Here is a 12,684-nt window from a genome sequence, read left to right on the forward strand (position 1 = left end):
TAGCCTCTTGAGTGTACTACCCATCTGGTAGTACGTCTCTAGTGCTACTATAGATACCGGTCTGCACGACATCGTACTACCCGAACCCCAAGGGAGTCTGTGTTTGCGGCACTTTTGTCTTTCTTCTACGAGATTGATGGCGTCCCATGATTCCGGGAATGTTTCTCAACCGAAAAAATGGATGGGAGGTCCAGTGTACGGGTAAGCTGAAGTGCACTACACTAATAGAAATTTGCAAAGTAAATACATTTTCAGGTACCGTCCTTACTTCTCCACGAGGCAAGAAGCCCCTCGAGGCACCGCAGAACGTGATTTGCTGCTCCACAATGGAAGCGGATTGGCGGGCGGCCGAACCCGATACCACAGTACACTTCTGAGACACACCAGGTCACTTCATACTTCCTTCTGCTTTACACACTTGGCGATTATGGTTTGTTTGCTTCTCCATCGAACCTACACTCTTTGGCACAAGAACAGCTAACTGGATAGCACAACAAAAGAGTCGCCGTATGGAGTGACTGCAAAGAAATAGCTCGGCGAAGTTCCAGCCATCATATCGATGTCTCCTTCGATATTCGGTGCTCCTTCAACAAACCGCCTCGGCCGAGATGGCTCACTGCAGTGATTGCCCTACTCGTGCCTCCAGGTCATCTGTCTGGCTTAGGTCTTTTATCTTTCACCCCCATGACACCACCATTCGACATCATCGACACATCACACAATGGGTAGGCGGACAAGAAACCAGAAACCATTGTCATAGATGGATGATTGCTTGGCTGTTACATCCCGCAAACCTCCAGATCCAGAACTTCAGATGATCGCTTCTTTGGAACTGGGCACTGCGAAACCCGGCTCTTTCGTCAGCCATAGCTTTCTCGTTTTGATCACATAGGTTAGCCGCTTGGGGATCATCCCGACCCTGGTGAACAGCACTCACTTATGACAGATAAAGCTGGGGGCATCCTGGGCATGGTCGATCAGCAAGAAGATCCCGGTTTTCTGTCATCGACGGCCGTGAGCCAAAGACAAATACGACCAGCGAGAACAAGGCTGCCCTGGATGGCATTCTAAAACCTCTCAGACATAGCAAGGTATGCGACCCTTATCTCTCTGCTAGGAAAACTTGAGCAGTGGTCGGGCTGTAGTAGAACCTGTTGGACAAGTGTCACAGAAAAGCCATGATATGTAGAGCAATTTTCGAAACGTTCCGATGTTGATTACGACTAAGCTATGTTCACAGCCGCAAGAACAAAACACAAGCAGCGCAAGGCCCGCCTAATCCCTTACTGCGTTCTTAAACCAAAGAACGCCGCATCCCCAATTCGATTGTATCATCCGTATCCAGCAACGGCACGGTCGAGTCACCACGCGGCCCTCCGTTCCATTCTCAAACCCGCGGATACTCGCACGACTTGCCCGTCGGATCCTGCGTACACCACGTCATGTACACGGACGACGACTGCACGCCCCTGGCAACCAAGCGCTCCCTGAGCTCCGACAGCCTCGGCGCCGCATCGAGCTGCGTCCGGTTCTGGCCTGTGGCCGGGTCGATGCGTCCGGACCAGAGAACCTCGCCAGCAGCGCTGGCCCGCGGCCAGATGATGGTGTCGAGGGCGATGGGGTCAATGGACTCGGCCCACACGGCCACCTCGCCGCCGAGGATGAGCTTGGCCTCTTCCTCGGTCAGGTTGGCGGCTGGGTCGTACGAATAGACGTGGCGCCAGCTCTTGTAGGGGTTGCACCAGTCGAGGAAGGGCGAAAAGGCGGCGTAGTCGGCATTGTCAAAGTTGAGCCATTGGCCGCGGCCGCAGTCGAGGTACTGAATTTTGGTTATTTGTCAGCTTCTTTTCTTCGCTTTTCTACTTGCCCTTCAAATATCATTGCTTCCCCCCCGCGTCCCTTGCGTTTTAATTCTTGTCTTCCAGGCTCCAAACAAACATCGAGATGAGAGTCAACTTACCCAAAAGTTGTAATTGCTGTCAATCACCTTGTGGCCTCTGCTGGTCAAGTTCTTGACCGAAGACTGACCAAGCCACGTCTGCACCACGACATCCTTGCCAAGGTTGATATTCCACTCGATCGGAATCTCCTCCCAAGTGAGGGGCGTCAGGCCCTCCTTCCTGATGCGCTCGTGCTGCTTATCGACGAACCTCTGGAGCAGCGGGCGCAACACCTCAGTATCGTTCGACTTGATGCCCTCGTCCAGCATCGAGTCGTTCCTGTTCAGCTCGTCCCCGCCAGTGTGGAAGTAGGCCGAGTACGGCGCAACGCGGGGCAGCAGATCGTCCCACAGCTTTCCGAGAAAGTCGTCGACCTTGGTGTCGTTGAGCTTGAAGGCGCCGCAAGGAGGCTCGACGCAGTACCACTGATACGGCCACAGGTCATATGCGACAATGAGGTCCGGGTGCGAGAGCGACAAGGACCCGATGTGGCCCGGCATGTCGATCTCAAAGTACACCTGCACGCCCCGGAGGGCACCGTACTTCTGAATGAGGTCGATGTCGGCGGGCGAGTACGTCTGGCTCGAATGGTAGGCGCCCTTCTCGGCCACCTCAGGCATGGAGATGATCTGAAGCGGCCATGATTGCGAATCGGTGACGTGCACGTGCAGCCGGTTGAGCTTGCTGGTGGCCATACCATCAATGGTCCGGAGGATGTTCTTGACGGGCATGAATGTGCGCGCAACGTCGAGCAAGATGCCGCGGTGCGGGTACTTGGGCTCATCCTTGATCTCAACGGGCGCGTACGGCGTGTACCACGAGGTGCCGGTCGAGTGCTGGTAGAAGAGCTGCGTGAACGTCTCGAGACCGTGCAGCACACCGATATAAGAGTCGGCCGTCAGCTTGACGTCGCCCTCGACGCTGAGGGTGAGGCTGTACGCTTCGCTGACCTCGCCGGCCAGTGCGGGTTTGAAGCTGGTTTTGGCATCTTTGGCCGTCTGATCGATCTCGAGCGACTTGATCCAGTTCTGACCCTTGTACAGGTCGGGCTCGAATTCAGACAGCTTTCCGCGGGGCTGAAGCATCCAGGGGACGATGTTCCTGGAAAAGATGGAGCCCAGCGCGCGCGATACGCCGGCATGGACGATCTCTTTGCTACTCAAGCTTGAGGTGGAATAGTCTTCTTTGTAGATGAGCTGTTGTTGCGCTGGTGTTTTAGTGAACAGGCCCTCATAGCCCGGACCAGCAGATCCGCCCACGTTGTTGGATGAAGAGAGAAAGAAAGAGGAGGAAGAGGAGGAGGAATTTGGGCGCCTTACAGGTTCTCCATTATAGGTAACGTTGATCTTCGGATGCAGGTACAGACTTGAGTTGCCCTTGGTGAAGCTCTGCGGTGCCGGCCATATCGCGGATACTGGTTCGAGGAGGGCAACGAGTGAGACTGCAAGCAGCCTCAGCGAGGGCACAAAGACCATTTCTTGACAATCAGTTCGGAGTGTTGTGAAATCTCGTTCAGATTGTCAATTCCAGTAATTGAACGAGGGTGATTCGACACGATATACGAGGTGATGCAGATATCGGGCGTGAACGATTTGAGCCAAAGGTACGAGGTTGACGAATTGGAGGACAAGGCCCTGAGAACAAGGGAAGAGGTTCTCTTTTAAGAACGTTATACAAGGGCTGGAACTTGGTAAACAGAAATGTGAGGGCTTAGAAGGAGTGGCTTGGTTTTTTATATTGGATGAGAGAGTGATCATCCGAAAAGCGGTTGAACCTTTAAACGTAAGAAGGGCCGGTGACCAATCGGACAGGGGTATCTACCCTGGTGGCCTGCCCCTTGTTGTTGTGTTGCAACACAGCAGGTAGTAAAGACAGACGGATCATGGATGACCATCCGACCATCCTCCATCATATTGCTGTCTTGTCCTGTCTTGTATTGTCTTGCCTTTTCTGTCGGAAAACCTGCATACGCCGTCCCTCTACATGCAGTTACAAGTGTTACCTCAGCCTGACTGCCCTGGGCTTCCTGTTGTTGATTCGCAGGGTTCGTTGGCAAAACTAAATAGTTGGCAGGTAAGTATCTGCAGTGACTAACTACCAACATGGTATGCTGAAAAAGCAACACGCGAGAAAGATGGGACGCAACGAATAAGCGACTGTCAAATAGATCAGTTAGGTTGGATGGCCAGACGAGACTCGGTGGTGGATCACAGATCACAGCCGCCGCTCAGGGTCAGGTCAGGGCAGTACAACAGGGTATGCTAACCCCTAGAAAACCTCCATAGATCAAGTCAAAAAAAGAGTCAAGAGACAATAGACAACGAAGCTGTTGGAAAAGAAGGCCTGTACGCTATCAATTGGGCCACTCAAGAAAAAATCAACTCGAAAGATGAAAGGGATGTAACCCTCCGTACGCAGTAAGCAGTACGTGGGAACAGGAAGCTCGTACATACACTCACTAGTACCTAACCCCCATCCAGCCCATGGCACTCCGCGTATTTGCGCCGTTGATGAGACTCTTTTGTTCAATTAGACCATTGACCCATAGAAAGTTCTTTGTTTGTCGCTTTGGATGTTCGATTTCTTGGTGTTTCTGATTTTTTGCCGCGTCATGTGTCGGAAGTAAGATGGTAGAGGTGATGTCCCAACATTATACTTGTTGGTTGTGGGTGCAATCGCTTTGGGGGATCGATGTAATGATGTAATGTGCTTGGTTCGCCTCTTTCAGAAAGCAGCTCACTGCTGTTCGTTGCAATACAGTGTACTGTGTACAACTCTGCCAGCATCAAACTTGTTAGCGCAAAGCCGCCACCATACAGTATTCAGGGGTTCAGATGTGGTCAAACCAGCCATCTTTTGTACGAAGACCAGAATCCCTCACACTTGCAAATCACCGCGCTAACAGGGCCAATGCCGGCAGAGGTGTACAATTGCGAAACGCTACGTCAGAGGAATTTAAGCTTAGTGGACCTAAGTTTTGGAATAACAGCTTCATGGGAGACATGGAGACGTCTTTTTGGTCGATGGCGAAGTGTGCGAAGAAGAAAAAGATCGAACAATATCTGGTATGTTTTAGTGCAAGTGTGTTCGGTGCCAGTGGTGGTGGAGTGGTGGCAGTACCTACATCACAGGTAGAGGTACGTAGCCGGTAATGTATGTATACCGATAAAGTCACTCCCGTGCGGAGGACTACACTATATGGGTTGAGGTTCGCGGACGGTGGGCCCCAAGTACGGTAAGTTACACCACAGCTTTTTCTGGTCGGTAAGCCACACGTTACTACACTACACTATGCATATGCTCTCTCCCTGTGCTCTTGGGCTTGGCTGTGAGCTGAATGGAAATCTTGTGATGCCATGCCACAATGAATTGCGCCCCGGAACGGAGTTAAAGAGGGGCGAAAGATGGTTATTTATTACTTGGATCGTACATGGAAAAGGCTTTGGGCGGTGGTGCTTCCGAAAAGAGTGACACGATTGTAGTTGATTTCTGATTGTTCACCACACCTCCCACGTTCACGATACTTCCTGCGTGTCCTGCTTCTGGCAACTCGAGCCTCAATGTAGGGCGAAGGCGGTGTTCTGGCATTCCGGCATACTCTGCCTCGTAGTGACAGATCTTGAGGTCGGCCCGGGTCGTTGGTTCGCTACTGTCCTTCTCTAGTGTTTACATGTTAGCAAAGCCGCAAGGGGCATGCGTCTGGAACGAGGATGTCTTGTCCAACGAGGAGGGAGGGGTGGTTTATAAATAATTCTTAGTGGTTGCACCGCAGTTAGAGGGATCCTGTTGTCGGGCGCCACTCAGCTGCCCTACTTGATCTGTAGCGCTGCTCGTCTGTGATGAGCCACGATGCAATCCTTTTCTTTTCCTCCTGCTGATCTGGGACCTGAAAGGATGAACACGCTTGCTGTATTCGAGGAAGAGGTAGTAGAGAAGGCATCGGTTGCTGCTCAGCTGCCCGAATCCTTCCAAGCAGTTTCGACGACGGACCGAGTGGAACTCAAAAGGGCATCCCGATCCGCTCGTAACACGTCAGGTTTCGGTGTGCTTTTTGTAGTGTACCACGCTTCAGCGCAACAAGGCCCATGCGTCTTGACCTAGCAGAATACCACAACATCGATATCCCGTCAAGGGCCCACCGAGAGAGAGCAGACCACGGAAGAACGGCTATCAGTGTTGTGAACTGGGTGACTGCCTGGGCTTCAGCTGATCTGGCGGTAGACGGCGTCAAAAGTTGGAATTATGAGGGGGATCGGAGCAAAGGTAGCTCGAGGCTCGAGTTCGTATCGTCAATCTTTCGTGCCCAGTCAAATGTGGAATTTGTTCCCATGTATACTATATGATGTCGGTATGGCAGAAGTGATATAGACGGCACACGCTGTAGATCTACAGATGTCGTCCTCGGGCAAACATGGTGCGGAAGTGGAAGGTGGGATACATAGTCTGATCAAGCACCGTTGTGCTATGTGCACCCACGGAAAACGTTCTTCCCCGCTGCCCTGCCAAGGCTTTATAAGCTAGGTCGTATGTGGATCGTGCAGTGCTCTAGAATAACGTTGATGGTGCGCGTTCGGGGTTCGGACATGCAAGGCAAAATCAATCAAATTGTCCGAAACTGGTCAATGACTTCATAAACAACGGCTTTGTTACGCAGTTTGTATGCGAAATTTACGTCCATACAAACAAGAAGCCCTAGAAATTGAGTGATAATGGTAAGAAATTAGATAAATGCCAAGAAACAAACTTTTCTTGTACACTGATACTACCAAGCGTATCGGTATTATTATGCAGGATAGGCCGATAGCAGTCGATGTTAAGGTCCTTCGCTGGAACTAGTACACTGGTAGCCGCTGTATCATTGAATCCGAACACAGCAGGTATGTGTTATGTGTAATTTAATAGCAATAGCCGGTTCAGCCATTTTCCGGAATTGAAAAGACCTTTGCTTATAAAAGCGAGTCAAAAGTGACGGAACCAAGTGGACCGGACTGGATTTACCCAGTTCCTTCTTTGACAGAGGTGTTCCGTCCCTTCAATGGAAGTGAAGAGACCTGAACCAATCAGCGGGTATCACCACTATGGTCATTCTAGCCACCGACAAGCCACAAGCGCCACCTTACTGATTACACACCAGCCACAGCTGTCAGAGCAAGTCTCGAACACACGTTCAGTTCTGCTCGGCTTGGAACCAGGCTTCAAGCTCCAATTTTGAAAGCTTTATCTTCAAATCAACCTACACGATCTCTCAACCTACATCTTACGACCCGACAGCGTTCGTATCATTAGCACCCGTGCCAACTCACGATAATTTTGATAGCGCTGGTTTCCTTTGCACAGAACCGCTGCACGAGCCCCGACTGTCGCTTTCAACGTTCGCGTTCTTGACCGAGCAAGACTAAGTAAGGTCTGCACCGCCTGCGACCTTGCGCTGATCGATTTCGCCGCCGCCATCTCGACACGAATTCGTCAGCTTTCTATAGTCATCGGCTCTCCGTCGTGAACGTTCAAACTCCAAAACGACCCTTTCACTCCCGACCTCGCGCCTTCGTTCACCATCGTCCCAATAACGCCACCCCGCCGATCGTGAACCATGGCCACCGAACTCACCACGGGCACCCCTCTAGCGGATGCCCTTAATAACGCCATCCAGGAGAAAATCGTGGAAGTGGGATGGGCTGGCAACACCACCGAAGCGGCCCCTATGGCCGAATACCTCGTCCTCATGCTGGCCAACGGCAAAACACAGGATGAAGTCGCCGCCGAGATTTCTGGCGACCTTCTCAGTCTGGGACCTGACGACCCGACCGCATTGCACTTCGCTCAGTGGCTTTTTGAGCAACAAAATGCACTCATTCCACAGTTCAGCTCCGCGCCTGAGCCCGTAGCCGACGAGCAGGGCGTGATGGATACGGCAGCAGACAATTCAATGGGCGACTTTAACATGGACGTCACAACAGACGGTTCTGGCAATGAGCTTAACGCGTATGTCACTTCTCCATCAACCCTCTCCAGACCTGGTACCCTGCTAACATTGCAAAGTCCCACTGGACCCAAGGCTATGCGGAACGGAAGCGGCAACGGCATGCGCGGTGGACGGGAAAAGCGTATCATGGGCCAGATCAACCGTGCCATGGACAGGACCCACGACCCCAACGCTGCTCTGCATCGCATTCGCGGCCAGTCTGGAAACGAGAGGATAGCGCGAGGCCCTCCTACAGGCCCGAGAATGGGCGTCGGAAGACAGCCACGTACGACGAACACACGTGTTGCCAGCATCGCGCAAGGATTGGCGAACATGGGCGGCCCTGCCGGCCCTGGTGCTATGGGCCCGATGAACCCGATGAACGGCATGAATGGTATGGGCGGATTTGGCCAGCCGGACATTATGGCGATCATGGAACAACAAAGGCACATGCTGCAACAGATGCAGATGATGATGCAACAAAGTGGTGTTGCTCCCAATGGTCACGGTCCCCATGGACATGGTCGCGGTCACGGACGTCCGCTATATGAACGCACGAGCCGGCCAAACTTCCGCCGTGGTGGGGGCTTTCAAGCTGGCGGCCACCAACACCCACAGAGCTCGGATGCTAGTCAAGGCGACGCTGCTCAACAAGGTCAGCAGGCCGGTGAAGATGTCGATATGGTGCAAGCAAAGCGCGAGCCCCCGAATCCCGAAGAGACGGTCTGCAAGTTCAACCTTCGCTGTTCTAACCGCGATTGCAAGTTTGCCCACCAGTCTCCGGCGGCGCCGCCTAATATCACAATCGACGTGAAGGATGTCTGCAGCTTCGGAGCGGCTTGCAAGAATCATAAGTGTGTCGGCCGCCACCCATCGCCGGCGATCAAGGCGGCGCATCAGAGGGAAATGGACTGCAAGTTCTTCCCCAACTGTACCAATCCTCACTGCCCATTCAAGCACCCCAGCATGCCTCCCTGCCGAAACGGCGGCGAATGCAAGGTGCCCGGATGCAAGTTCACCCACGTCAAGACGCCTTGCAAATTCCACCCGTGCACCAATCGATTCTGCCCATTCTCTCATGAAGAGGGTCAACGCGGTACATTCCAGGATAAGGTTTGGGTAGCCGGTGAAGGAGGCGAGCAACAGCACGTAAGCGAAAGGAAATTTGTGGATGAGAACGCCCCCGAAGACGTGGTCTTGCCCGGGTCTGAGGATCAACAAGCGGACGCCAACATGCCCGAGGTTGTCGTGTGAGTGAGGGGGTAAAGCAAGGGAAAAGGTGGGATTGTTTAAGGCATGTGCCTTTCAGGAGATATGTGGCACTTGTGCAGGCAGGGAAATGGACCAGAAGGACTTGGCTGGGATTCAGGAAGGTGTTTTGGTCCTGTATTATATCACTGGGATGTGTGGGTCAAAGACTGGATGCTTAGATTTATTCATGATTGCTGTCCAAGTGGCGTTCCGGCAGGAAGGGGTTAGCATACAATTGGAATCCAAGGAAGGCGTCGACTTCGTCTACATGTTTTCTATACTGAGTAGGGTGTTCTATATTGGAGGAGGGTATACCTATGGCACTGGAAGGGAACAAAGGAATTGGTCCCCGTAGCGTAGCGGCATTTGCAAAATTTTGGCCAATAGCTACAAACATTATACTCTGATTTATTACAGCCTTTCCTGCTGGGGCGAGTCTGTCGATTTTACGTGTGATATCCTGTGATGACCCGGCCACGACCGGCTTGCCCGGCAGTTGGAACGGTGGTCGTGGCATCACCATGACCGGCGGGAACGGCTCAACCCCGGCTTGGTCTGCCGTGGCTCGACCTGTCAGGCCACTCGAAGCACATTAGCGTGCCGAAGAGGGGTAGCCTTGCCGGAAGCCAATTCTTGTAGATTTTTGAAACTGGACCTGTCCACCCCGCACCGTTGGTTCCTCGTCCAACATTATCGTTTTTTTTTTCTTTTTTCCTTCTTTTTTTTCTAGTTTTTTTATCTTCTCCAAACTGCTTGTCAAAATCTCTTCGCGGCTGGGGATTTAGTTGTGCGTTCCAAGAACTTGGGCGGACAAACACATACGCAGATTAGTCCATCAAGATCGGATAGCAGTACAAGGTCCCTTGCATGCTGTGCTTCACATGCATGGTGGCCCCTTGTTCTTCCCGTTAACAAAAACCTAATTTCAACTCTTCGGTCCGGCGACATCATCAACGCTTGTCGGCGATAACAGCCTCCTACATATCTAACCCGAAGCCAACACGGCGCGCCATCGAAGGGCGCGGCATGCGGATCACGAAGTCCTCAAATTTCTCATGATGTACAATACCAGTCAGCGCTGTCTGGCGCGCAACACGCGACGATGCGTCAGCAGCAAGTGGGCGCAACCAGCAAGCCTATCGACTTCACGGCTCGCAAGCACTTGTGCTTTTGGCTCCCCCGTAACCACCAAAAAGAGGCGCAATGCAACCTCCTACGCCCTCTCCGCCACCGGCAAGACTCGATCCTACTTGACGTCGGTAACGCCACCAAAACCAGAGACCCCGAGGGATATCGCGATCCTGGGAGGTGGTCTGACCGGCTTGGCCACCGCCTTCTTCACTCGCATCTACAACCCCCATGCACGTATCACCGTCTATGAGGCGTCCAATAGACTCGGCGGATGGATTGATACGGAGGAAGTCGAGGTCACAACCCCATCAGGCGAAAAGGGCAAGGTCCTATTCCAGCGCGGTGGCCGCATGCTCAAGACGATGAACGACAAGCCCAAGTACGATGATCTGGTCTTCTGGAAGTTAGTATGTACAGCCTCTGCTGGACGCCGGTATGTACTCGGTAGCTCCCTGGGCTGGATTGTCCTGGCTAATCTGCTTTGATTTTGTCTGCCAATAGGTGAGCGCACTCGAGCTGGAGAACGAACTCCAAGTTAGGAGCAAAGACGAGCCTTTGGGCAACTATATCTATTACCCCGATCATCTAGTTGCCATGCCGCAGCCCATCTTTGACCAGAATCGACCCCTCGATTCGGCAGATTCGATCTTCAAAACGGTGAAAACGCTCTTAGACGAGCCTATTTTCAAGGGTGCAGTTCCGGCCGCTATGAAGTACTTTTTCAGGGGCGGGTGCAAATTGACACTCAAAGACGGAGAAGATCAATCGGTCGGCGAGTTCTTCGGGCGCGCTACGGGAAATCGTGAGCTGATTGACAACACCCTCGGCGCTTTGATGCACGGCGTATGGGGCGGCGATCTATGGAATCTCAGTATGCAGAGCGGCCTATTCTCCAAGACGACTTTACCGAGCCCCGAAAAGGGTAAAATCTGGTATCCAAGGGAAGATGAAGAATTGAGGGAAAGAATGTTCAGGCTCCACTCCCACGCCAACGAAATGCTACGCAATTTGATGGCCAAGGGAGAGAACTCGGAATATATTTGGTTCAAGAAGGGCTTTAGCACCCTGACGGACGCGCTCATACGGGTCTTGAAGCAGTTGGGGGTCACTTTCAAACTCAACGATCCTGTGCAATCTATCTCTCTTCACCCATCCGAAAGGATAGCGGTACGTCTTCTCTTTTGTTATTTTTATTCCCCTTCTCTGTCTTGGGGAAGGGGGGAAAAGCTTCTGCTGCTTCGATCAGGCTGATCATGAGCCAGTATTATGCCATACAATCTACTAACTCTTGACGCCAGATAAAATCCACCAAAACTGTTCAAAACGCCCTATACGACAAGGTTGTGTCAACAATCTACGCAAAGACACTAGCCGGGCTCACCGTCAACAAGCTTCCCTCCCTAGCCCGCTCGACCGCCGTCACTATTCGAGTTGTCAACATCTGGTACCCAACCCCCAACCTCAACGCACCATTCAATGGTATCGGCTATCTTATCCCCTCAACCACGCCCCACAACGAGGAGGGTGTCCTCGGCGTGCTCTTCGACTCGGATCGCGAGCACCGCGGCCGCAACTACGGCGGCGACACCGTTCCCGGCACCAAGTTCACCGTCATGATGGGCGGCCACTACTGGGACACCGAGCCCTCCTACATGTACGATGAGAACAAGTGCATCGCTATGGCCAAGGCCGCGGTGGAGCGGCACCTGATGATCTCCGAGTCCGACGCCGCCGGCGCCGTGGCCATCACCAAGCTCTGCCACAACTGCATCCCCCAACACACGGTCGGCCACCGCGAGCGCATGGTGAACGCGCACCACGAGCTTCTGCGGGCCTTCAAAGGCAACCTCGCCGTAGTGGGCGGGTCGTATCAGACGCCCGGGATCAACAGCGCGCTGCGCGGTGCTGCGGACATTGCTTTCCAGATGTCGGGTGGGTTCTGGGGCAATTATGCCGGGGAGACGGTCGGGAAGACGGGTCTGCAGCGGTTCGTTAGGCCGATGTCAGATTCTTGGAGACAGGCGGAGAAGGGGGACAAGCGAGCGTTCCCGTTGAAGTTTGGGCACCCGCCCCTTCCAGAATGGTATGAAGAGGGAAGGGACGATTAGGTTTACTGCTGTAGTAGTAAGGACATGACCGCACCGGCAACGCAATAGAAGTAGGTGAGAAAATTTGTGAAAAGAGTCAGAATATTCAGTGTATAGTCCAGATAGTGTAATGGGGTTAAGCTACCCTACCTACTCTACTTACCTGTGAGGAATGGGGATAGACCTGAAACTGGGGCTAGAAAAGATTTGTGTGCAATGAAAAAGGTCCAGTGTCTTGGTTTCATACCCATTCTTAACTCCCATGCTGTCTATTGAATTTCTTTTAGTAAACGGTTAAACGTTCTGTATTAGT

General features: G+C 52.6%; 2 protein-coding genes across 2 annotated transcripts; one reads left to right on the forward strand and one right to left on the reverse strand.

Moving 5' to 3' along the window:
• Positions 1-1,387: 1,387 nt before the first annotated feature.
• Positions 1,388-3,415, reverse strand: NEUTE1DRAFT_114431 (uncharacterized protein; the record flags this gene model as incomplete). The annotated part of the gene is made up of 2 exons (XM_009857816.1): positions 1,388-1,819; positions 1,961-3,415. 2 exons carry the CDS (start codon positions 3,413-3,415, stop codon positions 1,388-1,390), a joined length of 1,887 nt encoding a protein of 628 aa, XP_009856118.1.
• Positions 3,416-7,521: 4,106 nt separating this feature from the next.
• NEUTE1DRAFT_90806 (uncharacterized protein) lies at positions 7,522-12,674 on the forward strand (the record flags this gene model as incomplete). Its single annotated transcript, XM_009857817.1, has 6 exons — positions 7,522-7,922; positions 7,980-9,152; positions 9,571-9,603; positions 10,172-10,691; positions 10,786-11,451; positions 11,583-12,674. The coding sequence occupies 6 exons, from the start codon at positions 7,531-7,533 to the stop codon at positions 12,390-12,392; spliced, it is 3,594 nt and encodes a 1,197-aa protein (XP_009856119.1).
• Between the last annotated feature and the right edge of the window lie 10 nt (positions 12,675-12,684).

Source organism: Neurospora tetrasperma (genome assembly GCF_000213175.1).
Source record: "Neurospora tetrasperma FGSC 2508 unplaced genomic scaffold NEUTE1scaffold_81, whole genome shotgun sequence".
NCBI classification, from domain to species: domain Eukaryota; kingdom Fungi; phylum Ascomycota; class Sordariomycetes; order Sordariales; family Sordariaceae; genus Neurospora; species Neurospora tetrasperma.